A 25,673-nucleotide genomic window follows, 5' to 3' on the forward strand; every position below is an offset into this window, starting at 1 on the left:
TGGCTTCTACAAAAAAAGATTTGTCTGGAGGCACAAATCCCACATATCTCTTTAAAAATGAATCATTTAAGTGTAATAAAGAGTAATAACATGGATATGTATTTGCATTTTATTTCTTTTTAGCTATTATGGTACATTTTGTTCCGATCATTAACTGTATAAGTGAGAGCAGTTAAAACCATAAAATTGGGTGTTTTGTGCCCCAAAAGACCCAGTGATCAGAAACTGTAAAATAGAAAACGATAATAGTTTAAACAAAATAAATTTGCATGAACATCTCTAGAATTTCAAGATAATGTGAGATAAATAAGAAATATTCAGATGCCCTAAGGTTGACAGTTCAGCTTGTTTTTATGCTGGGATCGCCACTGCGCGTGCGCCTACCCAGCCGCTACTACTCTGTGCACATGCGGACAAATCCCACAACGTGCGGGGCAGAGCAGGGCTCACCGGAGGGAGTGATTAGTTTGTTTTCCAGCTGCTTGCTCTGCTGCTTGCACTCGCTTTTTATTTATATCCACGCATCACGCAGGCTTCGGCAGCAGCGCCCCTGTTTCGGCTGCACAGGCTCCAGACTGACCGCCCAGCCGGCGGGTGTCCGGACAAGCGAGAGATGTCGAAGGAGGAGCCCTGGGTGGAAACAACAACAATAACAACAGGGCGCGCTGCTGTCTCCTTGCAACGTGTCCCGGTCCATGTCCTCTAACCCGTGTACACCTGTCTCCTTTAAGTCCCGTCCATTCCAGTCCAGTCCCGTTCCGAGGCGCACCCCGATGGCCGATGAGCACCCCCAGCAGCCGGACCCTGGAGCGGGTTGTCTACCCGGCCTGCTCCCTGGGCTGCAGGGTGCTGAGGCCAGCGCTCTGCAGCTCAGGATCAAGAACTCCATCTGGTGAGGCGTTTAACTATAGCGTTTGTGCATGCACCATGCTGGATTGGACCTTTACTTATTATCCTTAGTTTTATAATGTTTTAGAGCAACATATGGGAAGTGGAGGGGAGATAATACCAGCAAGACCACATTGGAAAAAATATTGTAATTTTAAGTATCAACTGTAAAAGTATTTTTAAAAAGCCTTGGTGAAAGTGGAAATGCAATAGCTTTGCATTTAGGTGTAATCAGAGGTGAATAGAGTAGACAAATTTGTTCTCAAGTAGGAGTAGTACCACTTCAAAATATTTTTACTCAAGTAAAGGCAAAAAAAAAATGTCATCCAAAAAACTTACTTTAGAAAGAGTATAAAAGTATTTAATAAAAAGTAAAATATAATTTAAAAAATCTCAAATATACAGTATATTCACTTGACCTCCAAATGGCACAGCATGCTTAGTAGATAGAAAACTACATTAGAACAAAAAAGCTGTAGCCCAACCAAGAAGTCTTTAGCATAAAGTATGTACGTTTGAGTCAGTATGGATTTTTAAAGTTACTCAAATAAATGTAACTTAGTAACTAAACTAGTTACTACCAACCTCTGTTTGTAATGTAAGACAAGTAAAAAATATAACATGTTTTCTTTTATTTGTATTCATGTTTGTCAGTAGTATAGTCATCATTGTAAATGCATAATGATTACTATCAAGACAGATAAATTCCCAGAAAATTTGTGTTCCAGATAATCAAGGGAAAAAATAAGATTTTCCAACATGTTTGGCACCAAAGAGATCACTCTAAGCTAATGCTACACATATCGTGTGTGGAAGGGAAGTCAAAATACTGATAGATGATTGGTTGTTTATCTGGGTCAGACATTGAGAAGAAAGAAGTTGCTGCTGCGGTTAAAAATCGTGGGTAAAACCCCCATTTAAAAACCATGGTTCCCCAGGAGGTTTTTTTTTAGGACACGTATGGTCCATGGTCTGACTGTTGACTCTGCTGGAGCTATCTGTTGTAGCCGAGGCATGAACCGCTTCGAGTAGTTCCTTCGCTTGAAGCCATGATTTAGTTCTAGACTTGATGATTTTAGAACAGAGAACAGACTCTGTGTGTGGTGGCTCTTGAACACTGACTCTAGCTGCGGTTCATACCTTATGAATTTCCCCCAAAGTATGGAATCAGCTCTGTTTCACAATCCTGTCAAGGCTGTAGCTATCCCTCTTGCCCTCTACAGTACTTTTTTCCTTCCATTCAGCTTTCCATTAATATGCTTGGCTGCAGCACGCTGTTTACGGACAGCTTCTTTAACGACGACTCTTTGTGACTTGCCCTGTAAATGACTGGAAATCTGGCAGCTCAGCAGTCTTTCCCCTGATTGAGGAGGCCATAACAACAACATTTCTGTGTAAAAAGTATTTTTTAATCACCTTATGTAATATTTAAGTTTTCTCATGCTCACATTTAATATTGTAATTTATTGAGAATCACTTGCACATGGCATTGATTTTACTATTAATGTAGGTTTATCTGTGCTTCATCCTAAATGAACTGAATTGAAAAAAAAAAGTCTGGCAGAGGACAACTCTTGTGTATACACTGTTTGATTTTCATCTAAGATAATGCAGGCATAAGAACTCCAATGGTGAATTTAACCAACTTTTCTTATACCTATTGGCTCCTTTTAACAAAGGAAACGTTAAATCTATTAAAATAAAACCGATTTAAGCTTGATTTAAATATTAAAACTCCTTATAATTGCTTGTATTAAAATGCCTAGTTTCAGTAAACCCTGATACAGAGAAATGTGGGTTTGTTGCAATATGTAAACAGCAATGACATACGTCTGCGCTCGCTTTCACTCAAGGCCATGCTCTGACCTTTTTATTTCCGAATGAAACCAGTTAGCCATAAAATGCCTAAGGGATGGGTGACCAGAAACAGTTCAGGGTTCAAACGTCTGCAGGAAACACAGCACCTTATCGAAAACACATTAATCAACTGGTGCCAGTTTATAAATGGCATTTGCAAAAATTGTAAATGTTTTCTGCTCAAAATTGGAAGAGTGAAAAAGTTTATTTCCAGAGCACCTCTATGGTACTTACTGAGGTGCTCTGCTGCTGCTTTTCTCATTCATTCCTCACAGAATGTATTACAAATGTTGCATCAGTTATTTATTCCTCCAGCTGAACCCTTGCTAAACATTGCATCAGATGTCATTCAGTTTACCTGGCAGCTCTACCTCACAAAGAGCTTAATGACGGCTTTCAGCAGCGGGAAATCCTCGGCCCCCTGGTAACAGTGAATTAAAGTGAACTGCTCGTGTCCCAGCTTTGGGTGTCTTCTGATTGTAACTCGCCCAGCGTCGCCAAGTAAAAGTCTTTAACCGTCGCCAGCCTTCTGTCTCAGAGTTAACATTCGCCTGACTCGTCCGTGGATGAAGATGAGAGCAGCAGCTCATTTAAATGCCTTTAGGTGAATAAAGTCTTCAAAAAGGGTTTTCACGTGGTGTTGAAATTCATTTAATCTGAAAGGCTTTTTCATAGCTGAAAATGCCAAGAAATCGGTTCAGTTATTTTTTTTAAAATATTGTTCTCCTGAAATTACATTTACTGGTAATGAAACAGACACGGGCCAGGTTTTACTCGTTGACTGTCAATGAAATTCTGGTTCCTGATTGATGGAACGTCTCCTGTCCCTAGAGAACATCTGTTTGCCTCTTTCTTTCATTTCACTCGACATGTGTTCCTGTCGGTGGAAATGACGACATGAGAGATGCTGCAGGGAGGGTCATGTCGTACCAAACATTCCTGTGCTATATAAATAAATACTGTTTAGGAACAAGATCTCACATTACACCAGCTTCATACTAATTTCAACTTTGTGTGTGTTTTGCAGCAAATCTGTCCAATCAAAAGTGGAAAACATCCTGGTGAGTACCCTGGTCTTGGATCCAAGAAATACAAATTCCATTTTTGTTAATGTTTGTGGAAATATAAATAAAAATAATAACGATGTTTAGCTTGCTATGATCGTTTTCCTTCGTTGGACGTTTGCTGGTTTGATCCTCAGCTGTCCCAGTCTATACTCAATGATAGTGAGCAACATGCCCTTTATGTGTTCCTCAGTCTAACTCAAATCAGTCTGCAAGTTAGTTCAGATAGAAGTTTCAACTAAATGATCAAGTGTTATTTCTGTAATACAGTGGGGAGACCAAGTATTTGAGATACTTCCCATTTTGCAGGTTTTCCCACTTGTAAAGCACGTAGAAGTCTATAATTTTGTATCATAGATACTCTTCAACTGTGAGTGACGGACTCTAAAATAAAAATCTAGAAAATCACATTGTGTGATTTTTCAGTAATTAATTAGCATTTTGTTGCATGTCATAAGTATTTGATCACCTAACAACTAGTAAGAATCCCAGCTCTCACAGGCCTGTTAGTTCTTCTTTAAGAAGCCCTCCTGTTCTCCACTCATTACCTGTATTAACTGCACCTGTTTAAACTGGTTATTTGTATTAAAGATACCTGTCTACACAAACAAACTCCAACCTCTCCACAATGGCCAAGACCAGAGAGGTGTGTAAGTACATCAGGGATAAAATAGTAGACCTGCACAAGGCTGGGATGGGCTACAGGAAAATAGCCAAGCAGCTTGGTGAGAAGGCTTTTGGAGCAATTATAATAAAATGAAAGAAGTTCTAGATGACTGTCAATCTCCCTCGGACTGGGGCTCACCTTGTGTGGTATCAATGATCATGAGGAAGGTGAGGGATCAGCCCAGAACCACACGGCAGGACCTAGTCAATGACCTGAAGAGAGCTGGGACCACAGTCTCAAAGAAGACCATTAGTATCACACTACAGCGCCATGGATTAAAATCCTGCAGCACACGCAAGGTCCTCCTGGTCAAGCCAGCGCATTTCCAGGCCCGTCTGAAGTTTGCCAAAGACCATCTGAATGATTCAGAGGAGGAATGGAGAAGGTCATGGGGTCCGATGAGACAAAAAGAGAGCTTTTTGGTGTAAACTCCCATCACTGTGTTTGAAGGAAGAAGGATGAGTCCAACCCAAAGAACACCATCCCTACCGTGAAGCATGGAGGTGGAAACATCATTCTTTGGGGAAGGTTTTCTACAAAGGGGACAGGACGACTGCACCGTATTGAGGGGAGGATGGATGGGGTCATGTATTGGGAGATCTTAGCCAACAACCTCCTTCCCCCAGTTAGGGCATTGCAGATGGGTCGTGGCTGGGTCTTCCAGTATGACATCGACGCGAAGCACACAGCCAGGGCAACTAAGGAGTGGCTCCATAAGAAGCATCTCAAGGTCCTGGAGTGGCCCGGCCAGTCTCCAGACCCGAACCCAATCTAAAATCTTTGGAGGGAGCTGAAAGTCTCTATTGCCCAGTGAGAGCCCTGAAACCTGAAGGATCTGGAGAAGATCTGTATGGAGTGGTTCAAAATCCCTGCTGCAGTGTGTGCAGACCTCATCAAGAACTACAGGAAACATCTGATAGATGTAATTGCAAACAAAGGTTTCTGTACCAAATAGTAAGTTTTGTTTTTCTGATCAAATACTTCTGTCGTGCAACAAAATGCAAATTATTCACTTAAAATCACAAAATGTGATTTTCTGGATTTTTGTTTTAGATTCCGTCACTCACAGTTGAAGACTACCTATGATAAAAATGAAAGACTTCTACATGCTTTGCAAGTGGGAAAACCTGCAAAATGGGCAGCGTATCAAATACTTGTTCTCTCCACTGTATATATTTTTATTTTACTTCTAAGTTGTACATTGCAGTGTCTTACAAGGTTCTTATATAGTTGTGAAAATTCTGGAAAAGTATTTCCAGGGCTGGAAAAGTGTGTAAATGGACTGGAAAATACACTGGAAAAATATCTGTATTTCAAACTCATCTCCTTGCCCTGTTGTCCTACTGAAAATATCTAAATTTCTCAGAATATGTTGCTCCAAGCAGTCACTTTTTGACAAATCTGGAAAGGTACTGAATTTTGAAATAAAAAAAAATAAAGTAACTCTGTCAGTTAGATTCTCTGGAACCAACAAGAAAATGATCAGCATTAACATTAATTAGCATTAAGACATATGCATCAGGCCAGTTTAGGTCATAGGCCACGTTACTTTTGCCACAAAACTCTTATCTGGGATTTAGATCATCCCAAACTTGACTGTTTTTGCAAATATAGCAAGGAAACCAAGATAGAACCAAAAAATATGTGAAGTGACAACAATCTTAATTAGTTTTGTTTTCTTGCATGAAAGCTGCAAACAACCTATTACTTCCTGTAATCATATTTACTTGTATACATCAGTGCCACATTATGCATTTTTACCTTAAGCCAGGGGCAAACTGAGTTGTTCAGAGGATGAATGTGTTATGGTTGGAGCTGTCCTGGGAGACATATTAACAGCAGAAGATTTTGGTTCAGCCTGCAGACTGTCCTGGGCCACAGGAGACTGTCTGTCTGTCTATTTGTCTGCAGCCTCTTACTGCACTGAGTATGTGCACAGTGTGGTGTGTTGCATGCACAGCACATTAATCCCTCAGAGCAGGGACCGGTGAAGAGCTCAACCAGCTGCTTGTAAAATCTCAGACTAAGAAACATTTAACCTCTTATTAAGATATAAACAATACGACCAAGTGAGACATATTTGCAGGGGAAGCCGAGACTGCAAAAGCTATACCAGATACACACCAGACAGATCACCAGTCCATCACAGGGCCAACACACAGACACTATTAACTTGATTGTTAAGTGTGACAGTGGGTTTCAAGTGGAAGTTTTGTTGCATCATGGATCCTGAAATGTCTTTTTTTACGTTTAAGTTAACAAATGCTGGTAATTTCTCCTGTTTACTATCTTCTAAATTTGCAGTGTTTGTCTTTTCATATCTGACTTTTTCATGTACAAGTTGGCCCTGTTTGCCACATGGCTTTTCTTCCTAATGTTGTCTTTTGGGACTTATTTCAACTATTGATAAAATAAATACTAAACTAACAGAAGGAATGAACTAATATGCACTTAAATACCAGGCCAGGAACTGGTAAAAAAGCTAAAGTTAACACACAACACACACACCCAAGACCTCCTTGCTCCACATATGTATCTGTGTTTACCTGGCTATGTGACTTCTTAAACTCGAAAACAGTTTTTCCTTTAATAATAAGGCTTTTTGTCTTGATGGATGGAAAAAAGGAAGTTTTTCTAAGAAGCTGATCTGTTGCTACTTGGGGGCAGTGTGGGCAGTGTTACTAAATTCACTTGTAAAGAGTAGGGCTGAGCTTTCAACAGTGTTCTCAGCTCACACTATACTGTTTATATCTGCCTTTGAAGAACAACTTCAGACAGGGTTGCACTGTGAGTCAGTTACTGTGCCTCATATACTGATGTATGGGGTAATATGTACTGAATTTCATCATATCAGTGCCTTGCAAACTTAATCATCCTGCTGAATCCTTTTCTGTCTTGTCACATTATAGCTACTAACTTTGATCTGTTTTAATGGGAGGAAATCTGATAGACCATCACCCAGCAGTGCTTAATTGTGAAGTGGAAGGAAGACAACAAATGGTTTTCAAATCTTAACAAATAAGAAGCTGAAAAATCTGGTGTGTGCATATATTTAACCATCTTTACTCTGATGACTCTAAATGAAATCCAGTGCAGCCAATTGTCTTTAGGAGTCACCTGATTAATAAATAGTCCCTCTGTTTGTCATTTAATCTCAGTATAAATCCAGTTTTTCTGTGAAGGCCTCAAAGGTTTGTTAAAGAACTTTATAGAGCAAACCTCATCCAGACCATGGAACACAGCCAGCAGGTCAGATCAGTTTAAAGCAGGCTTAGGTGATAAAACATTATCCCTGCCTTTTAGCATCTGGCATCATCTAAAGATGGAACAAGTATGATGCAACTAAAACCCTATCAGAACATGGTCTTTTACCTCAACTGACAGGCTGGGCAAGAATAGCAATATTCAGAGAAGCAGCCAAGGCAGTTAAGGTTAGGGTTGACCCATGGTGACTCTGGAGGAGCTGCAAGCAGTACAACTATTAGTAATGCATTTCACAAAATGCCCTGTATGGGAGAGTTGCAAAAACAAACAAAATAAACATTGTTGAAAGAAGTCACATTAAACAATTTCTGCAAGCCCTGTAGAGGATACATGTTGAATGTCAATTTGTGGTCTCATCTAACATACAATTAAATGCTGTGCATATTTATACACATTAGACTGCCGTAAAGCACCTTTATTATCACATCCAGGCAGGTATTACACCATATTGCCAAAAGTATTTGTCTGTCTACTTTTACATGTACATGAACTTTGATGACATCCTGTTCTTAGTCTATAGGTCCAGTTTGTTGATGGACCCATCGTTGCCAGCAATAGCAACTTTAACTATTCTGTAAACATCTGTAAACAACAGGTTTAGGAGTGTGTTCATGGTTAGATGAGAAAACCCAAAGTGCAGCCAAGAAGGTTGAGGTCAGGATTCTGTGCAGGCCTGTCAAGCTTCTCCACATCAAACTTTATACACCTGCAGCTGTGGAAGTGACACCAGAATTCATTGATTTGATGGTGTGACCCAGTACTTTTGGCAATATAATGTTTCTGCTGATCATCCTGAAGGTAAAATATGACTTCTATTACCTTATATCCTCTTTGTTTTTTGTCTACAGCAAGATGTGGAGAAGTTTTCAGACATTGAAAAACTCTACCTCTACCTCAAGTTGCCTACTGGTCCCAGCAGCAGTGTAGAGAAAAGGTAAAAAGGTTGGAAAGGGCTGCATGATAAACAACATTTGCACAATTACAATTCATAATTATAGTATATAATTACAATAGACTACCCAACGGAATATTGATGGCTTTGATGAGGTTTACCTGTTGTTGAATCAGTTAGTTACTGTGTAGCTTCGTCGTGTATGAATCAATGACCCAGATCTTTTCTCAGTGATCAGAGCGCCCTGTCATCCAGCCGCACTCAGCAGATGCACGCATTCAGCTGGATCCGCGATCATCTGGAGGAATACCCAGAGACCTCTCTTCCCAAACAGGAGGTCTACGATGAGTACAAGTAGGTACAGACAGAACAAGTAGAAACTTTGCTGCAGAAATCTACTTATTTTAGTCTCAAGTTTAGATTAAAAAATCTTTTTCAATGTGTAAAATTCATAAGACATAGAGCAACTAAATGAGACATTTTTCTAATATTATCAGACAGTCACTTTTGTTTTTTTCAGTTTTCTTTGTTCAAACACCTAACAGTGTTTGTGCTGCATCCTGCCCTGCATTACTGCAGGCTAAAGTGTCAGTATAAATAGATGGAGCAGGCATGAGAATCACAGAGCAGCATGTGCTGGTAATATTAGAATGGAAAATCTGAGACAGCCATTGAAAACTCTGACAGTCTTATATAACTTTTTTTTATCTAACAAAAATACAGCGGCCCCCAGAAACATTGGCGCCCTCAGGACCGACGACTAAAAAAAGAACATGTAACATGTTTTGTTTTTATTTGATGCCTGCAGGGCTTATCTAAATGAAAGGGAATTACATCTAATGATCAATCAATAATCAACCAAACACTCCTAGGGAACTTTGCATCCTATGTCCTGAATAGTCCTGCCAGTTGTCTCACATTGATTCATGCATCTTGAAAGAAAGATATGCAATAATGCTGACAGGTGTTCCGACACAGTCTGAAAAAGTATGGAATTTGATTTCAGCATTTTCCAGGTCTGGGTCAGTATGGAAAACAAAATATGAGTTTGTCAAACTGCATTTGCAGACTTTATTCCCTATCCTATTGTCTGTGTCCTATTGCCATTCCTTCCTTATTTTCTCATGTCCTTTCTTTCTTCCTTTCTTGTTTCTTTTTTCTTCTGTCCTTCCTACTATCATCCCTCCCTTCCTTGAAATGGCTGCCATATATTTATAATCCAGTTCAGTATTTTATATTTTAAAATGGACGTTGAAGACAATTTTGAAATGAATACTGTGTAGGAATCCTGACAAAAACAACCTCTCATACATATACTGTTACTTTTCTGCAGCTTTTTTTTTTTTACCTACAATAAACTCTACTGCTACATGCATAAAATATACAGTGTTTCAGCTTTGTTGCCCATAAATGTCTTGGCAACAAAGCTGAAACACTGAACTGTAAAACCGTGCCTTGCAAAAATATTCACACCCCTATTCATACTCAAACCAATCCACCTCTACAATTTGACACATTACAATAACAAACTTAATTTTATTTTATTTGGATTTTATGTGATAGATTACAGAAATTAATGCATATTTGTGAAGTGGAAGGAAACTGATGAATGGCTTTCATTTTTCTTTTTAAATAAAATTATAAAGTGTGACAAAAATCTGTACTAAGCCCTCCCACGTCCATACTTTGTAAAACCGCCTTTCTCTACAATTACAGCTGCAAGTGTTTCGGGGTACCTCTCAGTCAGCTTTGTACATGCAGAGCCTGATTTGTTTGCCCATACTTTGCAAAATAACTCAGACTCTGAATATAGAACATCAATTTCAAGGTATTGCCACAAATTCTTAGTTGGATTTAGGTCTGGACTTTGACTGGGCCATTCTAACATAAATATTCCTTTACCATTACATTATAAGTTTATTTGTGTGTTGATTGACATACATTTTATTTATAGATATCAATGTAAATTACACTTTTCAGACTTTTATTTGTAAAAAAAATATAAAAAACATGTTTAATTATCTTCCACTTTACAATTATGATCTACTTTGTGTCAGTCTATCACAAACACATGCTAGTCAAAATACATTGAGGTTTGTGGTTTTCATGTGACAAAAAGTGAAAAATTTAAGAGCTGTAAATGCTTTTGAAAGGTACTGCACACGGAAATGCTGAACAAAGATGCCATTTAATCATTTTGTTATACTTTAATTTTATTATATATGAAACTGCTCCATTCTTGTGTGTTTCAGGAGCTTCTGTGACAATCTCAACTACCACCCTCTGAGTGCTGCAGACTTTGGGAAGATGATGAAAAATGTCTTCCCGAACATGAAGGCGCGTCGTCTTGGCATGAGAGGGAAATCTAAATATCTTTTACTGGAATGGACCGTACTGTACCAGTCTGGCCCACGTCTGCATGTGTGTGTGTCTGGTCTCAGACCATCTGCTGCAGCAGTTCATACGTTCTCTAAATATAGACGGGAAATGAAATGAAGCCCCCCTTCTGCCTCAAAGGCACAAACAGAATATCACAGAGACCCTCGGGGGGGAGTCTCTGTGATCTTGACCTTCATGCGTACTCATGCCTGTTGAGCTCGTGACGTCAAACCACTGTTTGGTTTGTGTTCATGACCTTCATTGAGGTTAATATCATTATCTCTGAGGAAGGTGGGGTCATATATCTTCAATTTCATCTAGTGGTTAAGAAAAACATGTTGGCTAGCTGAAGGGAGTCTGCTTTTTAGCTAAAAGCTACTGAAAAATGGGTTTGTATGAACATTACAGTTGAAAAGCACAAAAAAAAAAAAAAAAATCTGTAGTTTGGCAGTGAAACTGAAAATTATTGACATGAAATGAATTAGTCAAAATTATTGTAGAAATTAGACTTCCATTTCCAAAACAGCAGGATATTGTGTAAAATGTCTAAAATATAAAAATTAATTAGCGCTCACATTTACTAGACAGCACGTCAGTAAACCCAAAGGCTGTCCCTACACCATACGCCTAAAGGTGATCATGCAACAAGTACATTAAGTCCTTATTTCTGCTGTACACTGAAAAATTTTCGTGTTTGACTAAAACCTGCAAAATATATGGAGGGTTTCTTCCTTTAATATCCTGCAAGTATAATTCAGCTCAGTGTGGTTTATTTATTTGCATCAATTTCTTTTTTATTTATTTTTTTATTTTTTGCTGTAATAACATCTACAAGGGTTGGACAATGAAACTGAAACACCTGTCATTTTAGTGTGGGAGGTTTCATGTCTAAATTGGACCAGCCTGGTAGCCAGTCTTCATTGATTGCACATTGCACCAGTAAGAGCAGAGCGTGAAGGTTCAATTAACAGGGTAAGAGCACAGTTTTACTCAAAATATTGAAATGCACACAACATTATGGGTGACATACCAGAGTTCAAAAGAAGACAAATTGTTGGTGCACGTCTTGCTGGCGCATCTGTGACCAAGACAGCAAGTCTTTCTGATGTATCAAGAGCCACGGTATCCAGGGTAATGTCAGCATACCACCAAGAAGGACGAACCACATCCAACAGGATTAACTGTGGACGCAAGAGGAAGCTGTCTGAAAGGGATGTTCGGGTGCTAACCCGGATTGTATCCAAAAAACATAAAACCACGGCTTCCCAAATCACGGCAGAATTAAATGTGCACCTCAACTCTCCTGTTTCCACCAGAACTGTCCGTCAGGAGCTCCACAGGGTTAATATACACGACCGGGCTGCTATAGCCAAACCTTTGGTCACTCATGCCAATGACAAACGTCGGTTTCAATGGTGCAAGGAGCGCAGATCTTGGGCTGTGGACAATGTGAAACATGTATTGTTCTCTGATGAGTCCACCTTTACTGTTTTCCCCACATCCAGGAGAGTTACGGTGTGGAGAAGTCCCAAAGAAGCGTACCACCCAGACTGTTGCATGCCCAGAGTGAAGCATGGGGGTGGATCAGTGATGGTTTGGGCTGCCATATCATGGCATTCCCTTGGCCCAATACTTGTGCTAGATGGGCGCGTCACTGCCAAGGACTACCGAACCATTCTTGAGGACCATGTGCATCCAATGGTTCAAACATTGTATCCTGAAGGCGGTGCTGTGTATCAGGATGACAATGCACCAATACACACAGCAAGACTGGTGAAAGATTGGTTTGATGAACATGAAAGTGAAGTTGAACATCTCCCATGGCCTGCACAGTCACCAGATCTAAATATTATTGAGCCACTTTGGGGTGTTTTGGAGGAGCGAGTCAGGAAACGTTTTCCTCCACCAGTATCACGTAGTGACCTGGCCACTATCCTGCAAGAAGAATGGCTTAAAATCCCTCTGACCACTGTGCAGGACTTGTATATGTCATTCCCAAGACGAATTGACGCTGTATTGGCCACAAAAGGAGGCCCTACACCATACTAATAAATTATTGTGGTATAAAACCAGGTGTTTCAGTTTCATTGTCCAACCCCTGTATGTGCCAATTTGAATGTCTTAATAGTTCTTTGGAGCTGATTTTAAAAAAGAAGTGATATTTCCTAGATCTGAAGATACAGAATACCTAAAAAAAACAACTGAAATGACAAGCTCCTGTCATGAGGTCAAACCCAAATCATTTTCCCAGAGAAAGCCTATATCCCATTGGAGAGATGATTAAATCAGATTACAAGGCTGTTGGTCAGTCCATAGAAGTGTGGAACATAAAACACTGTCCCCTTCCAACACTGCAACATTTCTCCAATCAAAAACAACAAATACTAAATATACAGTGCCTTGCAAACTAATATTTCTCCACATTTTGTCACTTAAGCTACAAATTTCAGTATATTTTATTGGGAGTTTATGTGATAAACAAACATCAAGTAGTGCACAACTGTTAAGTGAAAGATAAATTATACTTTTTTGAAAATCTGGAAACTGTGGCGTATATTTATATTCAGCCCTCTTTACTCTGATCCCCTAAAATAAAATCCAGTGCAACCAACTGCCTTTAAATCTCACCTGACTAGTGAGCAGAGTCCACATGGTCTATGAAGGCCTCAGAGGCTTTTTAAAGAACATTATGGAACAAACGGCATCCTAAAGGCCAAGAAATTCAGTAGAAGAGTCAGGAATAAGGCCCAGAAGTTTGAAGCACGGTTTGGTTAGAAAACAATATCCTTGGTTTTGATCATCTCACTGAGCGCTGTTCAATCCATCATCTACAAATGGAGAGCATGGCACAAAATTTGAAGTTTCTGGTCAACTGTGAGAAAGCTGTTTGTGAAGGAAAACTAACAAATCGCCCTGAACACATAACCTCCATGTTAAAACACGGTAGTAGCTACATCATTCTGCGGGAATGATTCTTAAAATTGTATCTTTAAATCCTTTTTAAAATGTAGCAGCAAAAGGTTTCGTGTATAATTTCATTTTTAAACTGTTATTTTGGCCTTAACATGGATTTACATATTGCTACAGTGGACTAAGAAAGAGACCGTTTGTCCACATGCCATCTTTACCCACTCTGGACCTTCATAAATCAGTAGATGGAGTAAGCAAACCAGAATTTTCCCCTTTTTTGCCACTGGCGAATCCTTTATTCACCCATGCCTACCTATATAACTCCATCTGCTTTGTGCCGCTTCAGTGTGACGCCCTGGAGTCTCCGTGCCATGTGAGCGGCATCAAGGAGGAGGTGCGATTTGCTGCCTGTGATCTTGTATGTGAATGGGCTCAGAAGGTGCTGAAACGCCAGTTTGATGCCGTGGAAGACTTGGCCCGCTTTCTAATCGACAGCCATTACATCAGCAACAAGTCTTTGGCAGCTCTCACTTTAATGACCGGTGCAGCGTCAGGTGAGAAAGTTAAAGCTGTCTAAAAGTAGGTGGTAGAGGCACCTAGTGGTAGCTGCTTGTTACTGCACACAGCGCCTTTGTGCATTGCTTTGAATTCGATTAGTTTTGTCAAATCATATTTTATCTGGAAGTATTTGCACAAATGTAGTGTAAAACAACATATAACATCACTTAAATAAGGTTATTGTCACAGCTTCTACATTGAAGTTCATCTTTAAACCCCACTGTTTGTCTCCAGAGGTCAAACCTCAGCCAACCGTCTCAGCCTTTGCACCCACAGCCGAGGCTCAGCCTTTCCAGACTCAGGGGAAAATGTTTTCGTTGCCATCCGTGGATGCAAAGCAGCAGCTGCAGAGGAAGATCCAGAGAAAGCAACAGGAGCAGAAGATGCAATCTCCTTTACTGGGAGAAGGACAGGCTAAAAGGATGCTCGACAGCGTAATTTGCAGTAGCCCCAGTCCTCCCTCGCCACAGCCCACCATAGGCATCGTGGTCGCGGCTGTCCCGAGTCCCATCACGGTAGGAAATGAGGACTTTGAATTTTAATTTGCCTCTACATGTCTCATAAACCTCACTGAGAGAAAAATGTTTTTTTAATTGTTTTAAAAGCAGATGTAACATGGCATACAATTTATAATGATTTCCATCACAAAGTTGTTGTCTTCTAAAAGCTCATTTAATTAAATGAAAAATGATCATTTCTTTTAAACCTCTAATTGACATTTTATTCTGATATAACTTTTAGTAAATGTCATTACACATTTTCAATAACTACTTTATTTTAAAAGACTTTCAGGTGTGGCTCAATCAAAGCAAAATATAACAAAACGAGAGACAACTCTTGCACAGTATTGCACACTGTTCATTTTTTAGCTGCTAATGAATGTTCTGTGCTAAAAGTGCTGATCAACCTTTTTATCCATACAGGTCCTTCTCAAAAAATTAGCATATTGTGATAAAGTTCATTATTTTCTATAATGTAATGATGAAAATTTAACATTCATATATTTTAGATTCATTGCACACTAACTGAAATATTTCAGGTCTTTTATTGTCTTAATACGGATGATTTTGGCATACAGCTCATGAAAACCCAAAATTCCTGTCTCACAAAATTAGCATATTTCATCCGACCAATAAAAGAAAAGTGTTTTTAATACAAAAAACGTCAACCTTCAAATAATCATGTACAGTTATGCACTCAATACTTGGTTGGGAATCATTTTGCAGAAATGACTGCTTCAATGCAGCGTGGCATGGAGGCAATCAGCCTGTGGCACTGCTGAGGTCTTATGGAGGCCCAGGATGCTTCGATAGCGGCCTTTAGCTCATCCAGAGTGTTGGGTCTTGAGTCTCTCAACGTTCTCTTCACAATATCCCACAGATTCTCTATGGGGTTCAGGTCAGGAGAGTTGGCAGGCCAATTGAGCACAGTGATACCATGGTCAGTAAACCATTTACCAGTGGTTTTGGCACTGTGAGCAGGTGCCAGGTCATGCTGAAAAATGAAATCTTCATCTCCATAAAGCTTTTCAGCAGATGGAAGCACGAAGTGCTCCAAAACCTCCTGATAGCTAGCTGCATTGACCCTGCCCTTGATAAAACACAGTGGACCAACACCAGCAGCTGACACGGCACCCCAGACCATCACTGACTGTGGGTACTTGACACTGGACTTCTGGCATTTTGGCATTTCCTTCTCCCCAGTCTTCCTCCAGACTCTGGCACCTTGATTTCCGAATGACATGCAGAATTTGCTTTCATCCGAAAAAAGTACTTTGGACCACTGAGCAACAGTCCAGTGCTGCTTCTCTGTAGCCCAGGTCAGGCACTTCTGCCGCTGTTTCTGGTTCAAAAGTGGCTTGACCTGGGGAATGCGGCACCTGTAGCCCATTTCCTGCACACACCTGTGCATGGTGGCTCTGGATGTTTCTACTCCAGACTCAGTCCACTGTTTTCGCAGGTCCCCCAAGGTCTGGAATCGGCTCTTCTCCACAATCTTCCTCAGAGTCCGGTCACCTCTTTTCATTGTGCAGCGTTTTCTGTCACACTTTTTCCTTCCCACAGACTTCCCACTGAAGTGCCTTGATACAGCACTCTGGGAACAGCCTATTTGTTCAGAAATGTCTTTCTGTGTCTTACCCTCTTGCTTGAGGGTGTCAATAGTGGCCTTCTGGACAGCAGTCAGGTCGGCAGTCTTACCCATGATTGGGGTTTTGAGTGATGAACCAGGCTGGGAGTTTTAAAGGCCTCAGGAATCTTTTGCAGGTATTTAGAGTTAACTCGTTGATTCAGATGATTAGGTTCATAGCTCGTTTAGAGACCCTTTTAATGATATGCTAATTTTGTGAGATAGGAATTTTGGGTTTTCATGAGCTGTATGCCAAAATCATCCGTATTAAGACAATAAAAGACCTGAAATATTTCAGTTAGTGTGCAATGAATCTAAAATATATGAATGTTAAATTTTCATCATGACATTATGGAAAATAATGAACTTTATCACAATATGCTAATTTTTTGAGAAGGACCTGTATATATATTTATCTTTTTCACATTTTTTTTACTTTAATACCAAAAGCTTTACTGTATTTTATTGCGATTTTAGGTGCTAGACCAAGACAAAGTAGTGCATAACTGGTGAAGTGGAAGAAAAAAGATACTTGATTTTCAAAATGTTTGCAAATAAAAATCGTAAAAGTGTCTCAATACTTAGCTGAACAACCTTGTGCTGCAATTAGCTTTAAGTCTTTTTGGGTCACCCCCAGCTAGATATAGATAGAGACTGAACTTTTTGCCCATTCTTCTTTGCCAAACAGCCCAATCTCAGTCAGGTTGGATGGAGAGTGTCTAGCCGCACATTTTAAATTGAGTTTAGATCTGGACTTTGACTGGACCTTTTTAACACATAAATTTTTTTTTTATTAAACTAAAACATTCTATTGTAGCTCTGGCTGCATGTTGAGGGCCGTTGTCCTGCTGGAAGGTGAACCTTTGACACAATCTCAAGTCTATTGCAACCTTGAGATTTTCTTTCAGAATTGCCCGGTAGTTACCCCTAACTCTAAACAGAACTTTTATGGCTTCCTTAAACAACGCCTTCCTTCTTGCATCTCTTCCGTTAAGGCCAGATTTGTGGAGTGCACGACAAATAGGTTTCCCATCAGCAGCAGATTCTCCAACCTGAGTTGTGGATCTCTGCAGCTCCAGAGTTATATTGAAAGCGGCTTAATACGTATTCATGACACACTTCTCAGATTTTTATTTGAAAAACCTTTGAATACCATGTATCTTTTTACGTCCACTTAATAGTTATGCACTAACTTGTGCTGGTCTGTCACATAAAATCCAGAAAAATATATTACAGTTTGGGGTTGTACCATGAGAAACTGAAAACGTTCAAGGGACATAAATATGTTTCCATGGTTCTGTATATGAATGAATGAATGAGCACATTGGAAGATATTTAAAAAGATGTAAATTATGTTTTTATTATTGTTTTTTGTGTTTAGGTGCAGAAGAGTGGGCAGCTGATGTCAACGACTCCTACAGGAACAGTAGAGAGCAAAGTTTTGCCAATTAACTTCCAGATGGTGTCCCAGCAAGTTCAGGTAGTGAAACAGAGCCCCAAAGCTGCCCAGAGTAATCTAACCAGCCCAGCGGGAGAGCGCCCGGTTCGGCAGCGCTACGCTCAAATCCTGCCCAAGCCTACTGCCACCTCTGGCGTCACCATGCGCTCACCCTCCACCATGATAATCGCCAACAGCCCCATTAAGACAGTGATGACTACATGTCAAGTCAGCCCTGTCAATTTGGTCAAGATGACAGCCATATCACTGGCTCCTAACAGCAGGGAGACTACGTCGCTCACAAACACCATGTTGCGGCCGGCATCTGCGGGTGTTGCTTCTGCAGCCGGTGTAGACATCAACTCCAACCAGAGCATACGCAGTGCTTCTACTGTGCCCATTCTGGCCACAATAACCGAGCCAAGGCAGAGCGTCGACACTCAGAGCATGGATGTGGAAATGGAAGTTGAAGCAATACATATGAACAGCCAAATGCAAAATCCCAGCAGTCAAGTTTTGACCCAGGAGGGGATATCAAACAGAGCTGGAGGTGCTGTACAGAGAGCTGCTAGTGTGCCTATACCTCAGACGAAAGGCTTCCTGGGTCTGGAGGAAACATTGGCCACTAGATGCAGTAGAAACTCCTCATTAGGCGATAACACTGCAGTCAAAAGTAGGAGTAATGGTTTTAATAAAGCCAGCACTTTGCAGCTAATTTCTCCTTATATGAACACCAGCACTCTTTCTTTAGTAAACACCAGCAGAGTATCATCTTGTGGTGAAGGCATCCAAGCAGAAGAAGCTTTCTTTTCAACAAAGAGCTTCAGGAAACGCTCAGGTCTCAGCCCAGACCTCTCCCCAGTTAAAAGGGCTTTCATGCCCCAGCAGCCAGCAGAGGGCACTGGTTATGTCCCAGGCCAGGTTACCTCAGGTAGACCAGAGAGTGCACCAGCCTCGAGGGAGCTAGAAATGAAAATGAGCTCTATCTTCTCCACTCAGGTCCATGTACAAAGCTCTTCCTCTCTGTGCAACTCTGTTGCCAAAACACATAGCTCAATGCAGAGGAATAACACTCCCACTGTTATGGAAACCAGCACTCCAGTCAGTGACGCATTGATGCAGGAGCAGCGGGGGCACGTTCTGGGTAACATGCATGCCATACCGGGTAATCCTGGTTGTCAGAATCATGCAGGTGTGAGTTCAAACTCAGCTGCAGGAGTTTTGGAGGGATCTCATCAGTCCAGTCCTGCTGCAAACTCCCTCCAGTTTGTGAGTCAAGCAGCCTCTAATCAGCTCCCGATCCAGGAACACATGGATTACTTTTCCTTTGATGAGGATTTGACCCAGGACAGCATCGTTGAGGAATTGGTTCAGATGGAGGAGCAGATGAAACTGAAACGCCTGCAGGAGCTCGGAAACTGTGGCTTGCTGCATGGCCAACCCATCATGACACCAAGCAACATTACATCAGCCAACCAAACCATGAGGGGTTTTTATCAAGCCCAAAACAACAGTGGCAACCTCATCCATACCCCCACACCCACTTCAGAGATGATAGGTGGAGCACAGAACCTGACAGGAGACAGCCCCTGCTCCCGGATCGCCTCCACCACCCCAGTGGACAGCGCTCTGGGCAGCAGCCGACACACTCCGATTGGGACTCCACACTCTAACTGCAGCAGCACCGTCCCTCCCAGTCCGGTGGAGTGCAGGAACCCGTTCGCGTTCACACCTATCAACTCCAGCATGACGTGTTTCCACGACAGCGGCCCCATCTCCAGTAGTCCCGTCAAGCCCATGCAGAGGCCCATGGCCACCCACCCTGACAAGGCCAGGCTGGAGTGGATGAATAACAGCTACAGCAGCAGCAGCAGTGGCAACAGCTCTAACAAATCAAACAGTGAGATGGGAATCCTCACTGGCTACAGAGGCCTGACAAACGAGCCTTTTCAGAAGCCCCACGCCTTTGCCATCCCGCATGCACGCCACCATGACAGCCACTGTGGCCGCCTGACTCCCATTTCCCCAGTGCAGCAGCAGGTCGCCAACATGAGCAGGCAGGAGGGTTTCGCTGTGCCAGCCCCTCTGGATAACAAAACCGCCAGCACGTCTGCTGCGATGTTTCGATGTCGCAGCGTGAGCCCAGCCGTGCATCAGAGGAATCTCAGTTTGAGCATAGGAAGTAATGCTCTTCCCAACGTACCCTGCTCTGTGGTGTCTCCCTTTAATTCTCCTGTAACGCCCGAGGTGTTAAACATCTTCGCCAACAGTGAGGCAAACCTGGGGGTCAGCAGCATGGCCCAGAGGAGCCGCTCTGTGCCACTCAACATTATGATGCAAACCGAAGTGCAGCAATGCAGTAACATCAGCAACATACTTCTGAGCAAGCTGGAAGGGGACCACGATGACACTCTGCGAGGTTTAGGCATCCATAACGTACCCTCCACCTACACTGCACGGATGAACCTGACCCAGATGCTGGAGTCCAAGTCAAGCCACCCCTGCAGTGATAACCACCTTAGCCTGATGGCATCTGACTCCACCAGCTCCTGTAGCTCACAGCAGTCAGGTTACCTCATAGAAAACACTGTTAATGAACAAATTAGTCTCTCAGCAGGCATCAACCAAACTCAGCCAGCCTCTGCAGAGCACCACCACCAGCAGGCTCAGTCTGTAATGGTTGGTTTGAGCTCACAGCAGCAGCAAGAGCTGCAGCGACAGCAGCATTTAGACTTCAGGAGCACACAGCAGCACCTCCTGACAGGTCCGCTCATGGAGCAGGTGTCGGAGCTTACCACAGGCGGGGCAGATTTTCCCTGTGAAATCAGAATGACATCAGAGCTCTCAGGCAGCATCAATGATCTGAACGCGCTGGACACAAACCTGCTGTTTGACCCCAGCCAGCAGCAAAGCAGGTTCCACAGCTCTGCAGCAGAGGAGCTGAATGACCAGCTGTTTCAGCAAATCAGCGAGACGCCACATTCTGGCGGGCTGGACTGGTTGGAAAGCAAAGATCACCCAACTGTTGGGCTGATGGGCTGAAAACTGATACTTTATTTCATATTAAACTGTTGTAGCTAGGTGTTTTAATGCATTTATTAGGTATTTACACCATAACTCTAATGTACTAATCAGGACATACTGGAGGTTTGTCCAGTTTAAGTGCCAGGCTGAACTGACCTAATGCTGCAACACTGAGAAAAATGCTGGTCATTTCCCTTTAATTGCATAAAAAATTCACCTTCTGCAGACAGTAGACAGAGCAAAAAAAAGAAACATCAGCCTAAACTCACTGTTTTATATTTCTCTAAATAACAGTTGCATCATGGTATTTACCATTTAAAAGCTGCATCAATATTAAAATATGTATTCTGTGGTCAACTATTAATATAAAATAACAGAGATCTGTGTGTCATAGACTTGTAGGAAGGAATAAAACTCATCAGTTTACTTGGATATTAACAAAAACTAACCTTAGGTTGTGTAAGTTTGTACACGTGTGGTGTCCAAAACCTTTTCCAATAGGGCCAAAAATCAAGTTGAAAGCACTTGCAGGCCACAAAAAATAATGTTTTAAATAAAAATGCAAAAATTGATTTCTTTTGGCCCTGTGATGGACTGGCGACCTGTCCAGGGTGTACCCCGCCTCTCGCCCATAGACTGCTGGAGATAAGCACCAGCTGCCTCGTGACCCACTATGGAATAAGTGGTACAAAATGACTGACTGACTGATTTCTTTTGACATCGTTTCTTTTTATCTGCTCAAACATGCAGATTTTATTCAAACAAAAAAAGTAGTCAGATTTTTGTTGATCCAAAACATAAAAAGGGTCAGGTTTTCAAATTTTTTGGCTCAATAATCTTCTTACAAGTCTGCTTCTGAGTAAAGGATGTATGTTTGTGGTTCTATTGACTACAGAAACCTGGTAAGTGACTGTGTTGAACCTTAATTTTTTTTATCCTTAGGTCTCATTTGTGTGTTGTCCTAAAAGGTAAAAATTATCCATCTAAATCACCTGCCTGTGCTTGCAGGTCAGAGTTGCTCAATCCTAGAATTGTGAAACTCCTTCAGAGGTCCACAAATGGTCCCTGGGCTGCACTTTGGACACCCCTAGCGTACACACATTTGACATTTTAATCCAAATCAATAAATCTAATAAATATATTCTCGGGACTCATAATATGTGTGTTTTTATAAGTGAATACATTTAAAGTAATGCTCTAGTTATTTATAAAATCTTATACAAAAATATTTCCGGCCACCACATTTATTGTCACTCCTGGTAAAGATGTGTGAATAGGCTCAAAATAAATTTGTCTTTAATTCTTGCAGCAAGAAATTGTGCGTTTGAGTACTTTTAAAGAAGAAAGAAAATCCAGTGTTTAGAAATAATTACTTTATACAAAATCACCACTGCCGCAATTATTGGTACCCCTGAAATTCTTTGAAATAAATGTAACTAAAGCCTTTTTTAATTTATACTTTATTGATATTTACTATTTACTTATTTATACTTTACATAAAGGTCCCAAACCTAAACACATGGAGTTTCCTAAAAGCTACTGCGCTTTGGTCCGATGCGACTAAAACGCTGTTTTCCTGCAACAAACAAAAGGGCAAATATGCAGCCACTGTTAAGTAGGGTGGAGGATCTGTTAGGCTGTGGGCCAGTTTCGCTTCCAAATGCCAGCTTTTTTAGAGTGCGTAGCATCATAAACTCTTTAAAATACTGGGACATTTGAAAGTAAAATCAGATGGACCCTACTAGAAACTAAAAATGCATCATCATTAGGTCTTTCAGAAGCGTAACGATTCAGAACATGTGGTTAAATCCACACAGAACAGGTAGTGCAGTCACATAATCAACTGCCTTACATCTTCAATAAAGAGACCTAAAACACCTGTGGACTGAGCAGAAGAGAGGACCCATGACTCTGGACAACACAGAGATTGTACAAAGATGATGGGTTAAAGACCTCTTGTAGAAGAACTAATGTACTTCTAACAGAAGGGGATTTGAACAGCAAGGGATACCAATAACTGCTGCTATTTATTCAGTTAAGTACAATTATTTCTCAACTCTGATAAAAAAAAAAAAAAATCTATAAGAGATTATACTACTACAATACAACATGAATTTATTCCAAAGCGTTTTTCACATTTTTCCAAGGGGGCCCATTAAATGTGTTTGGCACTGTGTAAGTTAGTGACAGAACCTCAACGATATTTAAACAGTTTCAATGTTTGTTTTTTATTAAAATAATAAACACTGATCTTCTTTAGGGCTTTTTTTCTTCTTATGAAGAAATAAATCCCATAGCACTACATCTTTTATGTTATCTCAGTCAAAAAGATGTTATGAGATACAAATCAAAGACGGGAGGACCACTTAACTGCAATATCGGCAAAAGTAGCTTTAAATATGAACTGCAGGAAACAGTCATTATTATGCCGTACCAGCAACTGTGCAGGGTCCTTTTCTATCTACAAGGGTTCGACCACTAATCCACGCTTGAATAAAAGAAAATATTTATAATAAAACCAGCTTTACTAACAAAGCCCATCGAATGGGTAGTTCTTGCACTGTACTATAAAGTGAACATAAAAAGCGATTCTCAGCTCTTTCATGTATTATTTACTTGTGAATTTTGACAACTGTGCTTTAGTTATTTATTGTAACCCACTGCTTGCCCAAAACTAGTTACCTGGATTTTAATAAAAAAATCGAGCCACCCACTATAAAATCTCTGCTGTGTTTTGGCTGTAAGATATTGTCAAATCCCAGTTTACGCTACGAGGACCTTCTGTTTGCTGAAAGCATGTAAGATGAGGAATAAATGGGCTGTAACAGTTAAACAGTGCTTCAGGGAATCCAAACGTTATCAGCGCTGAGAGTCTTGGGAAGAAAACTTAATACAAGCTCTTAGAGATAAAACCTTTAGCAACTCTGGACGAATTTTCATGTTTTAATCCTCTATAATAAATTTTCCTAGAATTAATTCTTTTCCTAACAAAACCTAAAGGTAGTGCTTATATTTTATTGGCTGGGCTGTGTAATAAACCTGTTGTTACAGCGCTGACAATCTGTTCTGCTTTACAATAAAAATAATCACTGTGTTTGGGCTGCGGAGGGGTTAAAGCATTACTCCCAGTCCAAAGGAGTCTCCTAAATGTGGAAGTCAACTTTCACACTAAACAGGTTCTGTTGATTCAAAAGAGGCACCTGTGGGGTTTCTGGTTCCTGAGCCTTATGTCCATGCCAAAGATGTCTTCTCCAGCAACATGTACTGTGATCATGAGAGTAATGTTATATAGTGCTGTGTGATAACAGCTAAAAGGCATGCAACTGCACTTTGAAGATACGGTGAGAAGTGGAAATCTTGTGACGTTTACAGCACTGGACAGACGTTTGTCTCTAAATTTTAGCTGGGTAAAATTTAATGTTGGGAAAGTATCTTTGTTTACTACCTTTGATGCTTTTGTTTAAACAGCAGGTACAGGATTTACATAGGACAAAAGATCCTAGAGGGGACTTTTTGATCTACTGTTTGTATTGTACTGGTGATATTCTGATCTGACTGTACTGCTGTACTTTTGTACAGACTGGAAGTTTGGTTTGTTCTGGTTGTTTTACTGCTATTTATTTACTTTGTGTTGTTTGTACAGGAAAACTAAGACATGTAATGTTGCATCAGTTATACAGCTGGTGTTTTATATTGTCAACATATACTACCACAATGCAGTACATCTCTTGTTGTTCTATTTAATTTCCTTTTAGATGGCTCTTTAGATTCAGAGCTATTTGGAGCGCCAGAAAACATTTGCACTTGTTTCTGTGGAAGTGGCACTATGTGTAATGATTATCTGCTTAAAGGATTAATGTCTGGATACATTAAAAATGCAGTGATTTGAACCTTGCTGATTATATTTAACTGCTAAAAAGCAAGCTTTATATTTGTTGTGTGATTCCCCCCCCCCCCCCCCCCCCCCAGTTTTATGTTGTTTAACTGCGTGTTCATTAGCACTAATGTTTAAGTCTTTACCCTTCCTCTTGTAAGTGGTGCCAAGCTGCAGAGCTTCCCTCCACCGTAATTATTTAGCTGTGACTTGTTTTTGCATTTTAGACATTACTTTTATAAGAGGAAGTGCTTGTTGATGCATTTTTTTTAAAAACACTTTTTAAAACTAATAAACATTTTTAAGTACGAAACTGAAGACTCCAGGGTTTTTATATTTATGTGAAGGAAGAAAATGCAGCAGATATTGGAGCACAAAGTTTGCCTCATTGTTATCATCTTTGAGATATTACACTAGAATTAGACGTTTTTGTATGGTGGCCAAGAGGTGCAAACCAACATTACAAAAAACTGTTTTACAAAGCTTGAGACAAATTAACATTTCAGAAAAGAAATTAACATTTTAGAAGACAAATTAACATTTGAGAAGACAAACTAACATTTCAGAAAACATTTACATTTCAGAAAGCGAACATTTCAGAAAACAAATCAACATTTCAGAAAACAAATTAACAAGACGTGAAACCCTTTTACAAGTCCCAAAACAAGTTTACATTCAAGAAAAAAAACTAACATTTCAGAAAACAAATTAACATTTTAAAAAACAAACTA

General features: G+C 40.5%; 1 protein-coding gene across 1 annotated transcript; it reads left to right on the forward strand.

The window, feature by feature from the left end:
* The first annotated feature begins 172 nt into the window (after nt 1-172).
* LOC124867506 (DNA-binding protein RFX7-like) lies at nt 173-25,255 on the forward strand. The gene is made up of 9 exons (XM_047363979.1): nt 173-892; nt 3,773-3,806; nt 8,589-8,674; nt 8,864-8,986; nt 10,885-11,001; nt 14,087-14,171; nt 14,268-14,475; nt 14,714-14,994; nt 17,988-25,255. Exons 1-9 carry the CDS (start codon nt 696-698, stop codon nt 21,084-21,086), a joined length of 4,230 nt encoding a protein of 1,409 aa, XP_047219935.1. The 5' UTR covers nt 173-695; the 3' UTR covers nt 21,087-25,255.
* Nucleotides 25,256-25,673: the final 418 nt, after the last annotated feature.

This window comes from Girardinichthys multiradiatus, chromosome 4 (genome assembly GCF_021462225.1).
Source record: "Girardinichthys multiradiatus isolate DD_20200921_A chromosome 4, DD_fGirMul_XY1, whole genome shotgun sequence".
NCBI classification, from domain to species: domain Eukaryota; kingdom Metazoa; phylum Chordata; class Actinopteri; order Cyprinodontiformes; family Goodeidae; genus Girardinichthys; species Girardinichthys multiradiatus.